Here is a 22,373-nt window from a genome sequence, read left to right on the forward strand (position 1 = left end):
TTGTTTTCCCCACGGCCTGGGCAGCCTCACAAGGGGGCAGCAGCAATGCTTGCCCTTGGCCCACCAAGACCTCTTGGCTTGGAGCTCTTGGCCTGCCGGCTCCCGCTGCCCTGGGCTTCGCCAAGACCGAGCGGAGGCCAGGCAGAGGACATTTGCCATCTCCATGCTCCTCCCCTGCAGGTCCCCCAGCTGATGGACATGGTGGGGTCCCAGGTGGCAGCCGTGGCCTCCCTGACCTTCTCTGGCCGTGTCATCGTCTTCCCCGAGTGAGTATGTTTGCGGCTGTGGCCGCTGCTCGGGCTCCGTAGCGTTTGCTCCTTGCCAAATGTCTCCGTGAGCGGGTGAGCGTGGAGACTGGTGGTGCCCTGGCTCGAAGGAGCCTTCGTTGAGGTGAGGCTGGAGGCTCCGGGAGGGGGGGAGGAGGCTGCCGGGAGCCCCCCACTTCTCAGGGCTGGCCCCTCTGTTTGGGGTCTGCAGCCACGGGCGCTGCATGGGGAGGTGCAAGATGGGGCCCCAAAGATGTCGTGCAGGTGGATGAATTCTTTTCGCTTTGGCCTTTCGGCAGGCTGCCGCTGATGCCCAAGCTGCCTCCTGCCATAAAGGAGCTTTTGCGCAACCAGCTGCAGACAGGAGCTGCGCCCAAAACAGAGCCCAGGAGCAAATCAAACCAAGAGCCAAAAACAGCACTCAAAGAGCAGGTGCGAGACCAGGGCCGGGCAAAGGCTGAAAACTCTGCAATACAGCAGAAGAGCAAGGGCCAAAAAGCAGCAAAGGCCCCTCCTGAAGTCAGGAAGCTATCCAGCCTGGAAGCCCTGCCAGAGACGGAGCGAGTGAAGCGCCCCGAATCTCAGAAAGCCCCAGGCACGCTAGAAACACCCATCGTGTCCATGCTGTCCCTGCCGAGCTCGGAGGGCAGCATGCCTCAGGAGCCCAGCGACGACAGCGGCAGATTCCAGCGAGGGAGCTCCAGCTCCCAAAGACTGCCGAAGTTACGGGCTGGGAGGTTCTGGTCCGTGCTTCCAGACCACCCGGAGATGGAAGCATCCAATTCCAAGCCCTCTGCTTCTGGGACAGGGACACACCAGGGGGCAAGTTCTGAGCATCAACTGCCAAAGCTCCTACCCAGGCCCCCTACGGCGTGGCCTATAGGTATTAGAGCCAGTCCGAGCACCGCTACTACTGGGACACAGACGGACCAGGGGGCCAGCTCTTCACAAGTGGAAATGCCAAAGCTCAAACCCAGGCACCCGAAGCCGTTGCCTGTAGGTAAGTGAGCCAGCCTGCCGAAGGAGCCCAGCGACCCCTCTACTACTGGGACAGAGACGGACCAGGGGGCCAGCTCTGTGCAACTTCAACAACCAAAGCTCAAACCCAGGTCCTCTACGCCGTTGCCTGTAGGTAGTAGAGCCAGCCTGCCGAAGGAGCCCTGCGACGCCTCTACTACTGGGACACCTGTTGAAGAATGGCTCAAAGAGCAAGGGCACGGGTCCCTAGAGGAATTCTACAAGCAAGGCAATGAAAATGCCGAGTTTATACGCATGGAGTAGGCCGGATGAGAAGCACTCGTGTGAAATATGCAAGGAGCACTCTGTCCTTGAGAGAGATAAACAGGTGGATGTGAGGCCCGGGAAGATGAGGAAGTAGCTTATGCGCTGTAACCGCAAGGAGGAGGAACACTATCTTTGCAACACTTCTAGGCTTAGCCAATAGGATAGTGACCAGTAGGCATAATTATGGCCGTGTGTATAAATATACGGATACCTGTGCAATAAAATTGAAGCTTGTATTACCACTCATATTGAGTCGATCACTTGCTTCCCTGCGCCAAACTCAGCGGGTCCCGCACCCGCAAGTGGCACCCGAACAGGGACAACATGGAACCCAGAAGCGTGGTGAGAACAAGCACCGATTAGCAGCAAATCGGAGGGCAGAAGGTTGCCTAGACCAACCAAAAGGGGTCTGCATGGTCCGGAGGGCTACCAGCGTGGTTAGACACGGAGCTGCACAAATCGCGGACAGACGCGGCGCGAGTAGACGCGGAGAAAAGGCTGGCACTATGGATAAGGAGGTAGCCCTCAACTTACTGCAATGCTTTTCAGAAAAGCGAGGGGTAGAAGGAGTTAAGCATATTCCAGGGCTTATAGCCTTTGGGGTAGCAAAGGGGGTTTTTTGTAACCCTGAGTCATACTTTGATGGGGAAGAATGGAGAACTTATGGGGACTGCTTGTGGGATTTAGCTAGAGATGATGAGAAAATGGTTAAAAAATGAATGAAACCGTGGCGGGAAACTATTAATAGTTTGAAAAGATACAAGTTAGAACAGCAAGTTGCAGTTGTGGCTACCCACAATTAGGAGGTCAGCCCCGAGAATCAGAGGGGCTGTTCTCGGTGGGGGGCGATTACTCGCCTATACCACCGTCTGGGAGACCGATAACTGTTAAGCCACGCACCCATCGGCACAGCCTACGGCGCCACCCCTTCCGACCAGGGTCAAAACTGGGATACAAGTCTCAGGAGCAGAAGACGTGGTCTCCGACAGCGAGGAGGAGGTGGTGGGGCGACTCATTTTAAAACCGAAAGACGATACGCCCAGGGAGAGCCGTAAGGCTCCCATTAAGCCACTGCCAAAGCCCCCCCCACAGGAGATAGAAAGGGTTAATTAGCAGGCGATAGCCAGAGAGGCGGCAGACGCTCAGGACTTTGAATTCCTGAGCCCTGCTTGCTCATCAGGCTTTCCCAGTAACCTATGGGCAGGGGGCTGCGGGTCTGCAGGGAGCTCACACCCCGCTTCATTGGAAATGACAGGGGGCCAGCTCTGAGCATCTGCAACCACCAAAGCTCCTATTCGGGCCCTCTACGCCATTGCCTACGGGTAGTAGATCCAGTCCACCCAAGAAGCACAAAATGCCGAAGTTCAAACCTTTGGACGTGGAGCTGTGCCCTTATCCTAGTAGAGCCAGACCGCCCAAGGAGCCCAGCGACACCTCTATTTCTGGAACACCGATGGACCAGGGGGCCAGCTCTGCTCAACATCAAGCACCAAAGCTCCTACGCAGGCCCTCTACACCGTTGCCTGTAGGTAGTAGAGCCAGCCTGCGAAAGGAGCCCAGCGACCCCTCTACTTCTCAGAGACGGACAAGTGGGCCAGCTTTGAGATTCAGCCACGACCAAAGCTCCAATTCGGGCCCTCTCCGCGAATGCCTCCACCTAGTCCGCCCAAGAAGTATAAAATCCCAAAGTTCAAACCTTTGGACGTGGAGCTGTGCCCTTATCCTAGTAGAGCCAGACCGCCCAAGGAGCCCAGCGAGCCCTCTATTTGTGGAACACCAACGGACCAGGGGGCCAGCTCTGTGCAACTTCAACAACCAAAGCTCAAACCCAGGCTCTAAACGCTGCTGCCTGTAGCTAAGTGAGCCAGCCTGCCGAAGGAGCCCAGCGACCCCTCTACTTCTCGGACACAGATGGACCTGGGGGCCAGATCTGCGCAACTTCAACAACCAAAGCTCCTACCCAAGCCCTCTTTGCCGTTGCCTGTAGGTAGTAGAGCCAGCCTGTCAAAGGAGCCCAGCGACCCCTCTACTACTGGAACACAGACACACCAGGGGGCCAGCTCTGAGCTTCAGCAACAACCAAAGCTCCTATTCGGGCCCTCTACGCCATTGCCTACAGGTAGTAGATCCAGTCCACCCAAGAAGCACAAAATGCCGAAGTTCAAACCTTTGGACGTGGAGCTGTGCCCTTATCCTAGTAGAGCCAGACCGCCCAAGGAGCCCAGCGAGCCCTCTATTTCTGGGACACAGATACACAAGGGGGCCAGCTCTGCGCATCCTCAGCCACCAGAGCTCAAACCCAGGCTCCCGACGCCGTTGCCTGTAGGTAGTAGAGCCAGCCTGCCGAAGGAGCCCAGCGACCCCTCTACTTCTGGGAAAGAGACGGACCAGGGGGCCAGCTCTGTGCATCCTCAGTCGCCAGAGCTCAAACCCAGGCTCCCGACGCCGCCGCCCAGTCCCTGGTGAGCCAAGCTTTGATTGCTCGGAGCTGCAAGAACACCGTCAGAGGTGGCAAAAGAGGTGAGTGATCCACATCCCTGTTCCCTTGGGGGCTCAAGCCTTGGAGGAAAGTAGTTCTGGGGACAGCGGGGCCTCTCCAACGAGATCTCAGTTTTGAGCCGGGGGTTGCTTCGATCCAAGCAGAACCTTCGGCTCCTCCATGGCTAGCCTCAAGTCCCTCAAGCTCCCTTCTGTTGCCACGCAGACACACCAGGCACACACATGCAGACACACGTTATTTGGCAGCATTTAGAAGGCCTAAGGAAGCAGGAGGCTGCTCTTGGCCCGAGAGGAGTGTGTGTTTGCAGCTGGGTGCTGGTTTCCAGGCCGGGTGGGAAGAGAGGGGCTTTGTGGGTGGGCCTGGCAGAGCTGAACCCTGCTGCTGGCCGGGTCTGGGGATGGGGTGAGCAGAGGGAGGGAAACGGCGGGACCTGAAGCCATCCGCGGGGCCCGCGTGTGGGCAAAGAGCCCCAAAAACCTGTAGCAGTTTTTGCTCACTCTCACTCCCTTCACAGAAATCCATCTGACAGCGGATGACGAGACAGTGGAGGAAACATGATGATGTTTCCAGCTGAGGGACCTTCTCCACGGCCTCCATGGCCAGGAACCTCCCCTTGCTGGGACAAGAGCTGGGAAGCTGCCCTCAGAGCAACGTGGAGAAAACCTGCACGTCCCTGGAGGGGAAAGGAGAGGATGCGACGGCAGCTGGGGAGAAAAAGACAGCACCATTTCCATCCCGCTGGGCTGCGCTGCCACAACGGAACCTGCCAAGTAAAATGATTTTTCCAAGTGCTTCTGCTTGTCAAGTAAAATTCTGCACAGCAATTGCGGCACTTAAGACTCATTTGGGTTTGAGGGGGATTCTATTGCTCGAGAATTTCAACTTTTGATGGCTAGCCTTGTTTGGGTAAATGCTCATCGGTGGCTTTTGATGGCAAATTGCAGGCTTTGATGGTCAGCTTAGTCCAAGTACTGAATGCTTCTGCCCCTGAGCCCCGCATCTGAAACTCCCAGCAAAGAATCAGCTAACGTTTGCTGCTAACACTCTAACCTTGCTTACCCTTCCGTCTTCCCTCGACATTTCTCTCTGTATTTTTTTCCCGGACCTGCTCCTATTTCTTTTTGCTCTGTTTCTTGACTGTGTTTTCACAGCCCTCTGCACCCTTTACTCATCAGCCCTGAGGGAAGTGGCAGAGTTGAGGGCACAAATCTTTTCCTCGCCTATTTCCAGGCTGCTGCCAGCCCACGGCACCGCTCTGCTCGGTGGTCGCTCACGCCACACGCGCCAGCGGCTTTCTTAACGCTCCCCCTGAGGCCTACTGTCATCATTTTGCCTCGACTCCCCCCAAATCCTCATCCCAGTGGCGGAAGGCTCTCAAGCACCTCTTGGTGCAGGGGAGGAGGAGCAGCAGCTGCTGGAGGAGCTCTGTTTCTCCCACCTCAGTTCTCCTGGAAAAGCTCTTCCTCTGTGCTGGCTTCTCCCCTTCTGCCGTGGCAGTGCCCCCTCCTGCCTCGTCCTGGTGCTTCCCTGCTCTGAGAGATGGAGCAAGGATGTTCTCATCTTGACACCCTCTCGGACCTCCCTACCTCCTCTTCTCACTCCTGGCCACTTTGGGACAGCAGAGCGGGAGCAATTTGCTCAGACACCAAGCGATGGCAGAGACCTGGGAATCACAGAGAGGACAGAATTGACTAATTAGACAAGCAGTCACTTTCTCCCAGAAAAGAAAGCAAAACGCTGCAGAGACCAAGGTCAGCAGCAGGAGAGGGGGCGTATTCTGCCCCCCACCTACTCCTTGCTACCTGACACCCAAGACCAAATAGGCTCTTTCCTACAGGAAATAGGAAAGGGCTGTTTAGAGCTGGCTTACCTGAACCATCGCGGAAGGACCGGAGCCCAGTCTCTTGCTCTCCACATGCTGCTGCCTCAGCACCACGGAGGAGATGGCCATCTCCTTTTGGGGGGGTGTGCGCGTGTCTACCTTCTGGGGATGACTCAATTCCAGGCTGCAAAACATTTAAAAAGTCAACCTAAGATTTCCCCTGGAGGGCAGAGCTGTGTCACCCACCCCAACGGCTCCATCGACCACAGCTTCCCCCAGCACCTCCCAGTTGGGTGACCCCAAACTGGAGACACACGAGGCCAGTGCAGCCGTCGAGGGACCCAGGTGGGCTGGGACACCGGGGACAGGGACCTCAGGACACTCACCCATGGTCTGGGGCAGGAACGGGCCCAGAACTGGGGGCAGACACCACGTCCTGCCACCACCACCCAGGGGTCCTGCTGTCCCCACGGACCCCCAGGACCCAGAGAAGGCCCCCACTGCCCCCAGGAGCCCATCAGCAGCACTGAGGGCAGACCCAGCCACGTGCCGGGCTTTCGGGAAGTTTTTCCCTCAAAATCACACAACACAGCACAAAGCTGTCACCTGCTGCAGTTCTTCAACATCACTTTTTAGCCCCAGCGTCACTGTGCCAACACAGGCGCAAAGACACCGACGTCACCAGCAGCACGTGGAAATCTCCCCCACCCCCCTATCCCTTTTAGGGAAAATGGTTGCACATCCTGAACAGTTCTCTACGTATTGATATTGTAGAGACTCACTTTAGAATAGAATAAATCTTGTGGTTAACAATTAATGAGAACAAAGTAAATGACATCTTGTTATCTGTTGTCCTTCTGTTATGGTGAAGCATCTTGTTATTTGAAAACATCCCGTTATCTGTTAGCCCTCAGTCAGGCTGAGACTGGAGATAACTTGAGTCAACTGTCTGCTATGTCTTGTTAACTGAGACATCCTGTTATCTGCCGACCCTCAGTTAGGCCGAAAGCCAACTCAGCATTTTTACAGCTCGGGAAACAACTGATTAAGCAAAAGGTGAAAAGTGCATCACGAGGAAGACCTACGGCCTTCCTCCCAAAGACCACTGCCCACATCCCGAAGACCCCGGCCCACGAGTCTTGGAAGGCTTTGCGCAAGCGCAAGGACTGATAAGCTAATTAGCATACGAAGCGAGAGTAGGCGGGCTTAGGTAATGAATATGGATAGGCACTAATAGAATATTCACTGTTTCGCTGTATAAATAGGAGATAGTTTGCCGCTTCCAACATGCACGATAGGCGGAAAGATCCCCCGGGCATCCAGCGCTGCAATAAAGAATATACCACTTCAGGAAATCTCGGCTTTGATCTTTAAATCAGGATTCCTACTGCCAAGCAAAGCCCTGTTCAGTGGAGGCAAAATGGGTCCAGAAAGGGCTTTTCCACTCCTTGCTGACTGGGAAAAGCTACAGAAGAGTTGGTGCTGGGTATGGGCACGGAGGGCTGGAAATGGCAGAGCCACAGAGACAGGTGGTTTTTTTGTTTGGTTGGTTGCTTTTTTGTTTGTTTGTTTGTTTGTTTGTTTTCCTCCCCCAGAATCACAACTTTTGGCTCCCCAAGGCTGGGGCTGGCCTGCACGGGGAGGAGCAGCTGCGGCAGCCGGCAAACGCAGCCAGAAATAACCCAGAACCAGCAAAAGCGAAGAAAACCACCCGAAGCAGAAGGCGACCTCCTTTCTCACCCGCTCCCTCTCTGCCTTTCTCAGCTTTTCACTCACAAAAATGACAAACGCGGCTTAGCCAGGCACCACAGCCTGCGGCTCAGCACCAAACCCAGCAGATTCCGGTTTTCAGAGGCTTGGAATTCCCCAAACGGGGGCTTTTTCACGCATTTTAGCGGCCCCCCCTCAGCCAGAGACCACCCCCGGGGTCATTTTTGGGGGACTGTAACTGTAAAGGAGAATAAAAACGCATACCAGCCGCACCCCTCTGGCCTCAAAAGGGCGGCCGCGCGCGTGGGGAAAGCCTCCGTGAGGGGACGCCTCTGCTCACAGCGCTGCCCCCTGGGCCCCACAACCAAAGAAAAGAAGAACACGAAGAGAAAAAGACTAAAAAGGGGGGAAAACGGGGAAGTGGGCGGGCCGGGGAGGCTGCAGCAGGGCTGCGACGCGTGGACGAGGCGGCGGCGGCTCTTCAGCGCCTCAGCCGCGGCCCGTGAGCGCCGCCATTTTGGGGAGGAGGGAAAGCGGCGGAGGGGGCAATGGGCGGGAAAAGCCTCGCCCCTGATTGGCTGGTGATGGCTGGAGGCGGGCAGTGGCAGCCACTCAGGAAGCGGGGCGGGCAGCAGCCGCACCTTGATTGGCTGAGAGCTGCCGCCTCAGCGAGGGCGAGAAGCGGGAGGCGCCTCCGGAGCGTGCGGACCCCAAAAAGGTACCCCCCAAACACCCCCAGGGGCCCCAAATCTCCCCAGGGGGCCCCCAGAAAAATCCAGCCCTACCCCGCGCGAGCAGCCCCCAGGACACCCCCCCAAAAAGCAGGTTCCCCCCCCCCCCAAACACCCCTCAGAGGCCCACCAGGGCCCCACAGACACCGTCCTGGGCCCCCCCCGGCCCCGCCCAAGCACCCTCAGGGTCCCCCCCAGCACCCACCAGGGCCCCCCCCCAACGCCTCAAGTCCCCCTCCGCAACCCCCCCCCGAGAAAATCCTCCAGAGCCCCCCAACCACTGCCAGGGCCCCCGCCAAACACCCCCCGGCCTCCCCAACCCTTCCCCAGAGCCTCCACCCCTCCCCCAGACTCCCACGCAGCCCCAAACTCCCTCCAGAAACCTGCCAGGGCCCCCTCAGCTCCCCCCCACAATCCACCAGGAGCCCCCAAACCTCTCAAGCCCCCCCGCAAGCCTCCCCAAACACCTCCTGCAGACCTCCCTCCACCAAAACACCCCATGTTCCCCCAGTCCCATATGTGCCAATGTCCCCCCACGTCGCCCCACTCCCATACGTCCCCTCCATGTCCCCCATATCCCCTCGGGCCCCCAGTGTCCCTACCACGTCTAGGCATCCCCAAATCCCATGTCCCACTGCAGCCCCACGCGTCCCCCCCCGTGTCCCCATGTCCCCCCAACCCACGTCCCCTCCGTGTCCAAATGTCCCCCCGGTCCCATATGTCCCAGTGTCCCCCATGGCTCCACGCCCTCCCCCCCTCAGGTCCCACCAATCTCCCTCCACCTACGATTCCACTTCTGAGGCTGCTCTGATTTCTCTAATTCTAGGATTCTGGGATTTCTCCTATTCTGCCATTTCTGCCATTCCGCGATTCTATTCCTATGATTCCAATTTCTCCAATTTCTCCAATTTTAGGACTCGATTGCGCGACTCCTCCGATTCCTCCGACTCTTTGATGTCCTCCCCCCAGCACAGAGGTGCCTGGGCAGGCAGCAGCCTGTTGGTGCCGCCGTCACCGCGGGCAGCAGCCAGCACTGCCCGCGTCACCACGATGTCACCGCGACACGGCCATCGACAAGAGGCTGCGCGATGGGTCCTGCGCCAGAGGTACCGAGACGTTCGGGCAGGAGGAGCTCCCAGGTGGCTGATGCCAGCAAGGAGCAAGCTGCTCGCACGAGGCGTTCCACGTTAGACTGCTGGGAGAACAGTGCTATGGAGCACGTCTCTGCGATATGAGGCGTCAGTGACCAAGGTGCGAGCACCCCCAGCACTACAGGAGCGCGGCTGACCCTCATCTGGGGCTTTCTGTGGGGAGGACCTGGCTCTGTGGTCAACTCGGGGGAGTCTCCGTTTGGGGACGGAGATGTGACAGCTCTTTTCCTCTGCCACCAAAACGCGGGGGCGGGGGTGCTGGAAGGCTGGCAGCCACCAGAAGCAGCACGTGACCTGATTTTCTTTGCCTTCCAGAGAGCTCATGTGTCTGGGATGCACTGTCAGCCTCCATCCGGGAGCACCTCCAGCTGAGCACCGGGAGCACCTCCAGGACCGAGCAGAGGCCAGGCAGAGGACATTTGCCATCTCCTTGCTCCTCCCCTGCAGGTCCCCCAGCTGATGGACATGGTGGTGTCGCGGGTGTCAGCCGTGGCCTCCCTGACCTTCTCTGGCCGTGTCATCGTCTTCCGCTCGTGACCGCTATGGCCGCTGCTCGGGCTCAGTAGCGTTTGCTCCTTGCACCCATGGGTGCCCAGCCAGGGAGGTGGATCTGAGCGGACAGATGGAGGAGCTGAGGCAACGCCTGCTTCCCATCGAGGCCTGGGCTTCTTTGTTGCCCACTTCCCAGGACGGTTCTTGGGGACGGGGCCTCTATGGCAACGTGAAAATGTCTCCGTGAGATCGGGGGCAGTGGTGGTGCCCTGGGTCACGCCGATCTCTTCTTTTGCCAGCTTTCAAATGGACAGAGCGCCCCAGCTATCACCCAGGGAGCAGCTCAAGGCCCGCAGGGACGTCGGGCAGGAGAAGGAACAGGCTGTGTTGTCGTCTTCCAGCCAAGGTGAGAGATACAAAGCGGCTGCTGGCGCCTCTTGTGCCACAGCTTCGCGCCAGCTCAGCACAGCCTCTTGTCTCCGGGCCTCCAAAATGGAGCCCCGGCGTGTGACGTGCCCAAGGTGCCCGGCCCTGGGTGCTGCAGGAGGTCGGGGATCCGAAACACCCCTAAAATTGGCTGTACCCAGCTCCTCTCTGCCAGAACTTGGCCCCCAAACCACGTCACGGCCTAAGATTGAGCCGGCTGAGGCTGGTGCCAAGGAGGGCCGAGGCCCCTGGAGATGGAGGCTGGGAGGGGAGCACAGCGGCCCCTGGGACAGCGCAGGAGGAGGCCTCAGCACCCGGCGTGTCCCGGGTACAGCAGAGTCATGGAAATGTGCTTCTGACATCTCTCCTTGCCGATTCCAGAGAAACGGCCTGAACTGCCACCCTTCCCGGGCACCTTGAACGTCATTTATCAAGGAAAAGTGCAGCCCTGGAACAGGAAGGCCGAGCAGAAGAAGGAGCCTTCGTTGAGGTGAGGCTGGAGGCTCCGGGAGGGGGGGAGGAGGCTGCCGGGAGCCCCCCACTTCTCAGGGCTGGCCCCTCTGTTTGGGGTCTGCAGCCACGGGCGCTGCATGGGGAGGTGCAAGATGGGGCCCCAAAGATGTCGTGCAGGTGGATGAATTCTTTTCGCTTTGGCCTTTCGGCAGGCTGCCGCTGATGCCCAAGCTGCCTCCTGCCACAAAGGAGCTTTTGCGCAACCAGCTGCAGACAGGAGCTGCGCCCAAAACAGAGCCCAGGAGGAAATGGAAACAAGAGCCCAAAACAGCAACTGGTGCAAGACCAGGGCCGGGCAAAGGCTGAAGGATGTGGAAAACGTCAGGAGAGCAAGGGCCAAAAAGCAGCAAAAGCCCCTCCTGAAGTCAGGAAGCTATCCAGCCTGGAAGCCCTGCCAGAGACGGAGCGAGTGAAGCGCCCCGAATCTCAGAAAGCCCCAGGCGCGCTAGAAACACCCATCGTGTCCATGCTGTCCCTGCCGAGCTCGGAGGGCAGCATGCCTCAGGAGCCCAGCGACGACACCGCTACTACTGGGACACAGACGGACCAGGGGGCCAGCTCTTCAAAACTGCAAATGCCAAAGCTCAAACCCAGGCTCCCGACGCCGACGCCCAATCCACAGTGAGCCGAGCTTTGATTGCTCGGAGCTGCAAGAACGCCGTCAGAGGTGGCAAAAGAGGTGAGTGATCCACATCCCTGTTCCCTTGGGGGCTCAAGCCTTGGAGGAAAGTAGTTCTGGGGACAGCGGGGCCTCTCCAACGAGATCTCAGTTTTGAGCCGGGGGTTGCTTCGATCCAAGCAGAACCTTCGGCTCCTCCATGGCTAGCCTCAAGTCCCTCAAGCTCCCTTCTGTTGCCACGCAGACACACCAGGCACACACATGCAGACACACGTTATTTGGCAGCATTTAGAAGGCCTAAGGAAGCAGGAGGCTGCTCTTGGCCCGAGAGGAGTGTGTGTTTGCAGCTGGGTGCTGGTTTCCAGGCCGGGTGGGAAGAGAGGGGCTTTGTGGGTGGGCCTGGCAGAGCTGAACCCTGCTGCTGGCCGGCCTCGAGAGAGGATTTGGGAAGAGGCCGAGAGAGAGCCTACAGCTCAGAAGTTACGGGCTGGGAGGTTCTGGTCCGTGCTTCCAGACCACCCGGAGATGGAAGCATCCAATTCCAAGCCCTCTACTGCTGGGACAGAGACACAGCAGGGGGCCAGAACTCCTTGTTTTTATAACACAAAAGACACTGAACAAACATTTATGGTGGGGTGCAGGGGCTCTCTGTGGGGCATGGCCAAATCCCATTCCCAGGGATTCTGGAACTTTGCTTTTGGGGGAAAGAGGCCATGTGAAGCCCATGGAGCAGACACTGGGAAACGGGACCCCACCCTCCGGTGTACTGCGGCCCAGAGTGATGCCCTGACCCAGTGCAGATGGGGCACTGCCTCACTGGCTCTCCAGGGCTCCTGATTTTTGTTCAGTTTTGTCCCTCAGGCTCCAAGTGTGCTTCGAGCAGTGAAGGTGGGCAAGTACCTAAGAACTTTTAGAACTCCAGAGAGCAGGGGGAGCAAACCTGAGACGTGGGACTCTCGGCATTATGGCAGGGAAAACAAAGGATGGAGGAAAAACAAAGCTGAGAGTCAACAGGGAGGCTCCATGTGCACTGAGTTGCAGTGACTTTGTCAGATTCCGCAGCTTCTGCTGAACCTCAGGAAGCATTGCGGCCTGAGGATTTTCACTTGCTCAGAGATGCTACCCAAATGAAAAAGAACACTTCCTGGCAATGTCAGACCTCCTGTGGGATTACCAGGAGTGCAGAGGACACAGCAATGTCCACAATTGTTCTTCCAGGCGTGGATGGGGAGAACAATGCCAACACTGCAGAGCCCCCAAATTTCCGAAGTTACTGCATAGAAGGCGCTGCGGCATTCTTGGTTCCCCTTCTGCTTGCAGCAGTTGCCTGCTGCATGCTTATGCAGCATCGGAGGCAGCAAAATCGGTGAGTTTTGGCTCTGGCTCATGCCTAGGTCCCTCATCATTGCCTGAGCCCCTTCCAGTCGCTGCAGGTCACTAAGGAAGAGGTAGATCACACCATGCGAGGGGAATGTTTCTCTTCTGTGTTTGATTGCAGCAGTTGTCGCAGGCACTGGCTACTCAATACCTCAGCGTGGTGTGGTCCACGAGCCTCAGGGCAATCCGCCAGGTAATTAAGCGGAAGGAAGGAGTATCTAGGTGCTGCAGAGCCCAAATGTCAGCCAAGCCAATCTCTGCAGGTGGTACAGCATCAGCATCGCTCCAGGGATGGGGGCAGCAAGCAGGCGCTGGAGACGGGTGTGAGTAGCTTGGGGTACTTTCAGGTTATTAGGGTTTCCTTTCTTTGGTTGTTTTCCACCTCCTGTCTTTTGCAGGGGTGCAAATGCTGCTCCCTTCTGTGGTGGAAGCGGGGCCTGTGGTACCGCCACTGGTACCGTGGAGCTGTGATGGGGAGCCAATGGTGTGGCTGTCTGTAAGGGTCCCCAGGAGGTGCGTGTCTGGGGTGCTCGTGGTGGGCTGGGGGATGCTGGGGCTGGTGCTGCTGGGGCTGGAGTTGCCAATACCAGCACGGGGTGGGGATGCTGGTGCTGTGCGTGCTGGCAGCAAGTTGGGGATGCTGCTAGCAGTCCTGGACAGAGATGCCAGTAGTGGTGCTGGGGCCCCATGGGGATACCAGTACTGGAGCTGGGGGCAATCAAGGTGCTGGAGGTGGTACTGGAAGTGGGACGGTGATGTTGGTAGTCGGGTGGTGATGCTCTTACTGGGGCCATGCTGCTGGTACTAGTACAGCTTGGTGGGGCAGCGCTGCTGGTACTGGGACAGCAGTGCACGTAGTGGGACAGCTGTGCTGGAACTGGGATGGTGACTGTGCAGCACAAGACGCTTACTGTCATTATTTATGACCGAGTGGTGCACATCAACATCATCACTGGTTTCTCTGGTCATCACAGATGAGTGTGCTGCTGCTTTTACAACCGCGCTGGGAGACTGGTCAGCCCCTTGGAAGTAATGGCCGCATTCAGAGGCGGGGAAGAAGAGAGAAGAGGTTCAACAAAAGGAGCAAAACCCAGCCACATTTCTCACTGTGTCTTCCTTCGCAAAGGAAAGCGCCCTTCGAAGCCCGCAGACACCGTGTCAACTCTTCCAGCTGGCTGCCAGCCTGCGAGTTGACACCCGCAGAGCGTGAATGCCATCACCTTGGCAATTTAGGGAATCATTAGGTCTCAAAGACAGATTCTGCATCCAGATAAATCACCACTGGAAATCGGGTAAAACAAGAGTTTCACCTGAAAACCTCTGAGCAAGAAGCGTGAGCAGAGGTGCAGAATATCTGCGGAACTCTGCTGTGACACTGTGCCAAGCCGTGAGGTCACTACACCTCTCCGTGACGCTGCGAGGGCCATGAGGTCCCAGCGGTGCGCCGTGACACTGCGAGGGCCATGAGGTCCCAACGCTGCTCCGTGACTCTGCGAGGACCGTGAGGTCCAACGCTGGTCCGGTACACCGTGAGGGCTGCAAGGTCACAGCACCTCTGGGTGATGCAGTGCTGGGCCGTGAGGTCCCGACACCCCATTGTGATGCTGGGCCGGGCCACAGGCACTGCTGCGCACCGGTCCTGACGGCAGCACTAGCTGCAGCTGCAGCGGTGGTGGTGGAAGCATGGTGCGAGTGTGGGGAGCCACGGCCCGTGCCTGCCTCCTCTTCCTCCTCCTGGTGGCCCTGTGTGCCCGGGGTGCCCAGGCTGCGCCATGGCGACCACCGGGAGCAGGTGGGTGGACAGGGCCGGGGCCAACACCAAAGCCTGGGCGGCATGGTGCTGCGCGGCACGCATATTGATGGAGGGGCCGGGGCCGGGATAGCAGCAGGGCCGGGCGGGCACCGCGGGCAGGGGGCAGGCAGGAGGCAGAAGCCGCGCAGGGTGGCATGGTGGGGCCGTGGCTGCTGAGGGGTCTTTTCCTGCCGGGGGGGCCGGGAGCGGCGCTGAGGCCGAGAAGCCTCAGCCCCCTCAGTCAATGCACAGCATGCCATGGGAACTTCTCTCGTCTCTGCTTGCTTTTAGATGATGACAAGGTTGGTTCTCCATATCCAGCTTCTCAGCTGGATCCTGGTTTGGAGCCTCAGGAGGATCCCCGAGGTGAGTTGTGAGTGGGCTTCCTTGAAGGAAGATGGCTACTGTGCTGTAATAGTTTCTTGAGGGTCTTCCAAGTGGGTTTGTGCCTTGAGGGGGCTTGCACAAATGAGCCCTGAGTATTTCTTCACTTGGAGAGATGCCACCCCTGCCCCTCTCCACAGAGAGGGGAGAACCCAGGCTTTTCTTCCTATTTGGGCCACGTCATTGCCTGACCTCTTTTGCCAGTGCCTCCCAGTCACTGAGGAGGAGGCAGGCCCCGAGAGGCAATGGAAGCTCCCCTTCCCTGTGTCTGATCCCACTTGTGCCCACAGGCAGTATTGGTGAAGTGCCTCCGTGGAATCCTGCTCCTGAGCCTGCCAGTATGGGTCCCACAGGTGGTAAGTTGTCAGTGTTCATTTCCTTGCTATTTGCTAACGCTTTGTTGAGCTAGCTCAGCAAGGGTTCAGCTGCTCACTGGCCAGCGGGCTGCTCCATGACAAACATGGGTGATCGTTTTTCCTGGGGTCTGCAGGCTCCCCCTGCGTGGGGGTTCCTTTGTGCCCAGCAGACATCTTCCCGTAAGAAAGACCTGAGGGGCCACATCTTTGTCGGCGTGGTCCCTGTGGGGTGTTGCGCACGGCCTCGAGAGAGGATTTGGGAAGAGGCCGAGAGAGAGCCTACAGCTCAGCAGGCCCCTTTGTGGCTTTGGAAATCTGGGCTCGTGCCTGGGTCCCTCATCATTGCCTGAGCCCCCTCCAGTCGCTGCAGCTCACTCAGGAGGAGGCAGATCGCACCATGCGAGGGGAATGTTTCTCTTCTGTGCTTCATTAAGGAGTTCTTGCAGGCTCTGGCTACTCAACACCTCAGCTTGGTGTGGTCCACGAGCCTGAGGTTAATCCGCCTGGTCAGTCAGGGGAAGGAAGGAGCATGTAGGTGCTGCAGAGCCAGCAGGCACCTTGAGGTTGAGTTGTCACTCTGGTCAGAAGGAGTATGTATATTGATGCAGTTCACGGGAGGGGCTCTATCCTCTTGTGTTTACAGATGGGACCGAAGGCAAAGGTGATGCAGGTTCCCAGATGGGTTCCAGGACAGTAGCTCTGGGAGATGGCGTGGGTAAGTTGTGGCTTTTGATTTCCTTTGAGAGCTGCCAGCTCAAAGCCCAAAGGTCAGCCAAGCATCTCTGCAGGTGGCAGGGTACAGACTGGCACGTGTGTGTGCCCTGTCAAGGCACGACCCCTGGTATGCTCTCCTACTGAGCTATCGATGTAGATGGCGATGGGACAGAAAGTTCTCACAGGTCTTTGCTTGCAGAAGCGTCCCCACGGAGGGCTTTGCCAGATCCTCGGCTGCTTCCTGCGCTGGAGCCCAGCTGGTCTCCCAGGGGTGGGTAGTCATTCCCCTGACTTCACAAACAACTCCCTGGTCTCCAAATTGCACTGGTGCCAAAGTGCTCTTGCTGCTTTCTGTTCAGGTCCTCTAAGAGCAAAGGATGAAGCTGGAAGAATAAAACCTTCCCCAGCGTCCTCTGACATCGTAGAGGAAATCATAAAGGAGTTAGCGAAGGCAGCACCTGGTGGGTATATTTCACTCACACAGTGAGAAGCACTACCTTCCAAAGATACCATCCTCGAAAGGAGGAGCAGTTCCTTATAATCAGTGTCCCGCTTTCTTTCTAAAGGGATGGTTAGAGAGACTGTGCCGAAGGAGGTGCTTTGGAAATTAAGCGGTCGCACGCTGCCGCTCTCTGGCAAAGGAACAGAGGCAATGCGGGCAACTGCCACACCAGGTAAAGGCTGTTTCTTGGCCATAGAGCTACTGATGTAGGTGTTGATGTGACACAAAGTTCTCACGGGTCTTTACTTGCAGAAGCGTCCCCACGGAGGGCTTTGCCAGATCCTCGGCTGCTTCCTGCGCTGGAGCCCAGCTGGTCTCCCAGGGGTGGGTAGTCATTCCCCTGACTTCACAAACAACTCCCTGGTCTCCAAATTGCACTGGTGCCAAAGTGCTCTTGCTGCTTTCTGTTCAGGTCCTCTAAGAGCAAAGGATGAAGCTGGAAGAATAAAACCTTCCCCAGCGTCGTCTCACATCTTAGAGAAAATCAGAAAGGAGTTAGCGAAGGCAGCACCTGGTGGGTATATTTCACTCTGTGCGCCATAAGTCTTGAGAAGCTGATCCGTGTGTGGACGCACCGTAACCTGCACAGCAGGAAGGGATGGGTCAGAACGGAGACACTCCGTTTCACACCTAGCAGGCACTGCTGAGCCCCAGAGATGGCCGAGCGCCCCTGCTGCCGCTTGTGGGTCCAGCCTGGTCCCAGGGGCAGCCTCTAGCCCAGCATTACCATTACTGGTCCGAGCTGTTGCGTGCAAACATTGGTATCCAGCCAGCAGCAATGGGCGTTTGCTTGTAATTGTGCCCACAATATGGTTCAAGGAGGAGCAGTTACTTACATTCCCACTGTCCTGCTTTCTTTCTCAAGGGACAGACAGTCAGACTGTGCCGAAGGACGCGCTTTGGCAAGGAAGCAGTCGCACGCTGCCCCTCTCTGACAAAGGAACAGAGGCAATGCGGGCAACTGCCACCCCAGGTAAAGGCTGTTTCTTGGCCATCCGCTGTCACCAAGCAGAACCAGCATGCGCGTGCAGGTTCTTGCCCTGTTACCTTGCACCTCTTGCTCTTGCACCTCATGGCAGCAGCCAAAGCCCAGAGTGTCAGTAGGCAGCAAGTGTTGCAGAGGAAGGCAGGAGTGGCTCCCTGGGGATGGCTGTCTGCCCTGGGCTGTGACAGCATGTGACAGCAGTGCAGCGGAGAGACGCTCACAAAGCTCTGTGGCTGTGGTTAGAGAGGGGTCACCTCCCAGCGCACCCCGCTCCCAGGGATTTTGCAACTTTGCACTTGAGGGAACGAGGCCATGTGAAACCCATGGAGCAGACGCTGGGAAACGGGACCCCTCCCTCCGGTGTAGCGCGGCCCAGAGTGATGCCCTGACCCAGTGCAGATGGGGCACTGCCTCACTGGCTCTCCTGTGCTCCTGAATTCCCGGTAGTGCACAGGACACAGCAATGTCCACAATTGTTCTTCCAGGCGTGGATGGGGAGAACAATGCAAACACTGCAGAGCCCCCAAATTTCCGAAGTTACTGCATAGAAGGCGCTGCGGCATTCTTGGTTCCCCTCCTGCTTGTGACAGTTGCCTGCTGCGTGCTTATCCGGCGCTGGAGGCAGAAAAATCAGTGAGTTGTTGTTCCCACACTCCCTCTCCTTCTCCCCCGCTCCCAAATTCTTTTCCTTAACTTTGTTAACATTAGTATATGTCTGCTGCTAGCCAGGTAGCAGTTGTCTTTGGCGTATTGTGAAGTGAGCAGTTAGTTTTTGACCAGACTCTTCTGAACTTTCTGCTGTCCGCTGCTTTAGCTGGCCTCTAATTCCTGGGTATTCTGTTCTGGAGCCAGTTTTTCTGTTGCTGCTCTTAGCTAAACGTGGTCCTTCCGCAGCAAGAGCAGAGCCAGGGACAGCCGTAGGCAAAGGGCCTTGCCTTGGAGAGTGACATCTAATGTGTCACAGCCGCACCTGAGCGCTGCCAGCGTGCGTGTCTTCAGCACAGACAGGGCTTGTGTGTTTAATTACACATCCCAAAGAGCGGATGGGCAGCACCTCACCGAACAGTGAGCCGAGGCTGCCGCCTTGTTGGGCCAGGGCCAGGGCCAGGGCCAGGGCCAGGGCCAGGCAGGGAGCTGAGTGCTGGTCCTTGCCAGGCGCTCTGGGGAAGGGCAGACGGTGGTTTTTGGGGCCTGGCCATGCTGAGCCCAGCTATGCACCCCTGTCTCTGCGGGGGACAGCACGTGCAGAGCAGGCAGGTGAGGATGGCCGGTGAGGCGCTGGGGAGGAGGCGAGCCGGGGAATGTTGTGGAGGGGAGCAGAATCCCAGCCCAGGGCACATGGCGCCCCAAATTCTGCACAGAGCACTGCGTGCCCACAGCTCACGTACAGCCGCGTGCCTGCACCCCGCTGCCTCGCACCCGCCTGGCACCGCAGCCGCAGCACGGCCTCAGCAATTCCTGTCCCCGCAGGCGCCTCGCCGCAGCCCAGGCAGCCCAGAGCGACAGCCGTGGCCGCTCCTTGAGCCCGTCCAGGAGGCCAGAGCACCGTGCTAGGCCTGAGAGCCAGGCCCGACGCCAGCGGCCACCAGCAGTGCCTGGAAGACCTGCCCGCCTGCCACCAGCCCGGCCTCCGCGGCCTCCGCGGCCCCCACGCCCTCCACAAACACCATGGAAGGCACGCGACGGGCCCAGCGCCCCCCAGTCCTCATGGGCACGGGCACCGCCCCCACGGCCCCCCCCACCCTCCTTCAAGGGCTGGGGGAGGCCCCCCCGGGGTGCAGCCTGGGGCAATTACTGAGCCCCGGGCTGCAGCTTCAATAAATATCCAATAAGACAGCACAGCAGTCCGGCTCTTCTGTACAGCAATCCCCGGGAACACGCAGCAGGACTTGGATGGAGAAGTACCCCTGAGGGTCCTGGTGAAATGTGTCCATGCCCACGGACACCATCATTCTTAGGTCTGGGCCCTAAAGAGAAGGGCTTGGGCCCTAAAGAGAAGAAGGGTATGGGCCCTGAAGAGAGGGATTTGGGCCCTAAAGAGAAGAAGGGCTTGGGCCCTAAAGAGAAGAAGGGCTTGGGCCCTCAGAAAGGGTTTTGTGCCCTGAAGAATTGGTGTTTTTTTTTGCCCTGAAGAGAAGCGTTTGGGCCATAAAGGGAAGGGTTTGGGCCCAAAAGAGAGGGGTTCGGGGCAGAAAGGGAAGAAGGGTTTGGGGCCTAATGAGAAGGGTTTGGGCCCTAAATAGGAGGCATGAGGCTCTAAAACTGAGGGTGGAAGCCCTCTGAAGGAAGTTTTAGACCCCAAAATGAGGTATAGGAGACTGGAAATAACACTGATTTAAAAAATTCTAGTCTTTGGGCCATAAAAAGCAGGATCTGGATCCAAACTTGATATTTTGATAGTAAAACAGATGCTTTGATCTTCAAACTGATTCACTGGGCTCTGTAAAGCAGTTTGGGGTTTGGATCCTTAGAGAAAGCTTTGGGCCATTACAATGGGGATGTGAACACTCAAATGTGGCTTTGGGTTCCAAAATGAAGGCTAATGGTGCTCCAGTTGCACCATTAGGAGTGTTTGGGGGCACTGGGTGCACTGGGGTCCCCCTCACTCATCCTTTTCCTGTACCAGTCACACTGTACGTAGGTCTCGGGGCTCCTGGGGGGTACGGTGGACACCCTTATCCTTCAATTAGGGGGTACCCCCTGCTGCCACCCCCTTGTCACGTCACCCCAGTGCTGACCGACAGACTTTGGATGGTGAAAGTGGGAGCCTTGGACCCTTAAGATGGGACCTGGACGCTAAAAGAAGGTTTGGGGTCCTAAAAATGAGGGTCTGGGCCCTTAAAACGTGGCTGTGAGTGCTCAGACGGACACTTTGAAATCCCAAACCAAAAACTGGGACTGTGGACCCCACCGTGGTGTTTGGGGCCCTGAAATGAGGATTTGGGCCCTACAACGAGCCCTTGCTCCCTCAGAGGTCTCATTATACCCTACAAACGAGGCCATGCCTGCTTCAAAGAGGGCTTGGGGCTTACTGTGGAGATTCAGCCCCCCACAATGAGACTCTGTGCCCTAAAGAGAGGGGCTTGGGCCCTGAAGAGAAGGGCTTCAGCCCCAAAGAGAGGTGCTTGGGCCCTGAATAATAGGGTTTTTTTTTGCCCTAAGGAGAAGGGTTTGGGCCCTGAAGAACAGTTTGTTTGTTTGTTTGTTTGCCCTGAAGAGAAGGGCTGTGGTGGTTCCACTCGAGTGGGCAGCCAAGCTCCACCACAACCGCTCTCTCACTCCCCCTCCTCAAAGAGGAATGGGCAGAAAATACGATGAAAAGGGCTCAAAGTTGAGATAAGGACAATGAGATCACCAGGTAATTATCGTAAGGGGCAAAACAGGCTCGGCATAGGGAGACAGTAAGATTTATTGCTTATTACTAACAAGCTAGAGAAGTGAGAAACAAAGGAAAGAAACCAAAAGCACCTTCCCCCCATCCACCCTCTTCCACCTCTCCCCCCGAGCGGTGCAGGGACACGGGGGAATGGGGGTTATGGTTAGTCTGCAGCACTTCTTCTCTGCCGCTCCTTCTCGGTCACTCTCATCCCCTGTGCTGTGGGGTCCTCCCACGGGATGCAGTCCTTGATGAACTGATCCGGCGTGGGCTTCCCACAGGCAGCAGCTCTTCCAGAACTGCTCCAGATATGGGTCCGTACGACGGGATCCTTCCCTCAGGAGCAAACTGCTCCAACCTGGCTCCCCCACGGGCAGCCGCTCCTGCCAGACCCCCTGCTCCTGCGTGGGCTCCTCTCCACGGGCTACAGGTCCAGCCTGGAATCTGCTCGGGCAGGGGTCTTCCACAGGCCGCAGCCTCCGTTCGTGCAGGGCCACCTGCTCCACCGTGGTCTCCTCCACGGGCTGCAGCGTGGAACCCTGCTCCACCGTGGTACTCCATGGGCTGCAGGAGGACAGCCTGCTTCACCATGGGCCTCACCACAGGCCGCAGGGGACTTCTGCTCCATGCCTGGAGCACCTCTCCCCATCCTTCTGCACTGCCCTTGGCGCCTGCAAGGCTGTTCCTCACTCCTCTCACTCTCCCAGCTGCTGTGTATCGCAGCGGTTTTTGGGCCCTGTCTTAAATATGCTCTCACAGAGGCACAAAACAACATCGCTTATTGGCTCAGCTCTGGTCAGCAGTGGGGCCCTTACCTAACATGGTGCAGCTGCTAGATCCTTCTTACAGAAGCCACCCCTATGGCCCCCTGCTACCAAAGCCTTGCCACGTAAACCCACTAAAAGGGCTTGAACCCTAAAGAGAAAAAAGGGCTTGGACCCTGAAGAGAGGGCTTTGTGTAATACACCATAAATGTTTGTTCATTGTCTTTTGTATTATAAAAACAAGGAGTTCTGTTTGAGGAGCGGGAGTTGGGAAAGCTCCCTTCTCAAGTAAGGAGCTGTATAATGCTTGGCTAGACACTATGAAAATTCTTTTGCTTAATGTAACAAAGAAAGAGAACCCCCTCCCCTTCCCTCTTTCTGCATCTCAGTTGCCTCTTTTGTTCAAAGACACTGTTGCAAAGCTCATGTAACCATCTCCTGATAAGTCGCTAAACTAGTGTAGCAACATCCTGCCTTCCTGTCTCACGCTGGGCCAACATGACCAAATAAAACAAGAAGTTGAACCACAACACCGAGGAAGACTACGGCCTTCATCTTCACGACCACCAGAGGGACAGACACGACCGCCTAGCAACAGTGCGCGCAGGC

The 22,373-nt window shown here is 57.4% G+C and overlaps 3 protein-coding genes across 8 annotated transcripts in view; all 3 read left to right on the top strand.

Moving 5' to 3' along the window:
• The window catches only part of LOC311425841 (uncharacterized protein), a 41,095-nt gene extending 36,221 nt beyond the window's left edge, over nucleotides 1-4,874 (top strand). Inside the window, exon 9 of the mRNA XM_084501876.1 lies at nucleotides 828-4,874. Coding sequence (XP_084358002.1) covers nucleotides 828-1,274 — 447 coding nt within the window. The 3' untranslated portion in view covers nucleotides 1,275-4,874. The remainder of the gene's footprint in view (nucleotides 1-827) is intronic.
• Nucleotides 4,875-8,115: 3,241 nt separating this feature from the next.
• LOC311425845 (uncharacterized protein) lies at nucleotides 8,116-14,395 on the top strand. Of its 5 annotated transcripts, none has more exons than XR_014686446.1 (7): nucleotides 8,116-8,300; nucleotides 9,228-9,564; nucleotides 9,780-10,362; nucleotides 10,764-10,872; nucleotides 11,048-11,574; nucleotides 13,013-13,214; nucleotides 13,866-14,348. XR_014686446.1 is itself a non-coding variant. In XM_084501880.1 (6 exons), the coding sequence occupies exons 2-4, from the start codon at nucleotides 10,263-10,265 to the stop codon at nucleotides 11,199-11,201; spliced, it is 363 nt and encodes a 120-aa protein (XP_084358006.1). In that variant the 5' UTR covers nucleotides 9,082-9,564; nucleotides 9,780-10,262; the 3' UTR covers nucleotides 11,202-11,574; nucleotides 13,013-13,214; nucleotides 13,866-14,395. The 5 variants fall into 5 exon arrangements, 1 of the variants encoding a protein (XP_084358006.1); XR_014686447.1 differs by lacking the exon at nucleotides 8,116-8,300 and adding an exon at nucleotides 13,290-13,404 and having other exon boundaries at nucleotides 9,082-9,564; nucleotides 13,866-14,395; XR_014686448.1 differs by lacking the exon at nucleotides 8,116-8,300 and having other exon boundaries at nucleotides 9,082-9,564; nucleotides 13,016-13,214; nucleotides 13,866-14,395.
• A 29-nt stretch (nucleotides 14,396-14,424) lies between these two features.
• LOC311425840 (uncharacterized protein) lies at nucleotides 14,425-19,536 on the top strand. 2 transcript variants are annotated; one of them, XM_084501869.1, is made up of 12 exons: nucleotides 14,425-14,683; nucleotides 14,975-15,049; nucleotides 15,358-15,423; nucleotides 16,067-16,138; nucleotides 16,337-16,408; nucleotides 16,497-16,598; nucleotides 16,704-16,811; nucleotides 16,892-16,963; nucleotides 17,052-17,153; nucleotides 17,505-17,612; nucleotides 18,110-18,257; nucleotides 19,095-19,536. In XM_084501869.1, exons 1-12 carry the CDS (start codon nucleotides 14,575-14,577, stop codon nucleotides 19,420-19,422), a joined length of 1,362 nt encoding a protein of 453 aa, XP_084357995.1. In that variant the 5' UTR covers nucleotides 14,425-14,574; the 3' UTR covers nucleotides 19,423-19,536. The 2 variants fall into 2 exon arrangements, with proteins under 2 accessions (XP_084357995.1, XP_084357996.1); XM_084501870.1 differs by having other exon boundaries at nucleotides 16,340-16,408.
• Nucleotides 19,537-22,373: the final 2,837 nt, after the last annotated feature.

Source organism: Aythya ferina, assembly GCF_964211825.1.
Source record: "Aythya ferina genome assembly, chromosome: 34".
In the NCBI taxonomy this organism is placed as follows: domain Eukaryota; kingdom Metazoa; phylum Chordata; class Aves; order Anseriformes; family Anatidae; genus Aythya; species Aythya ferina.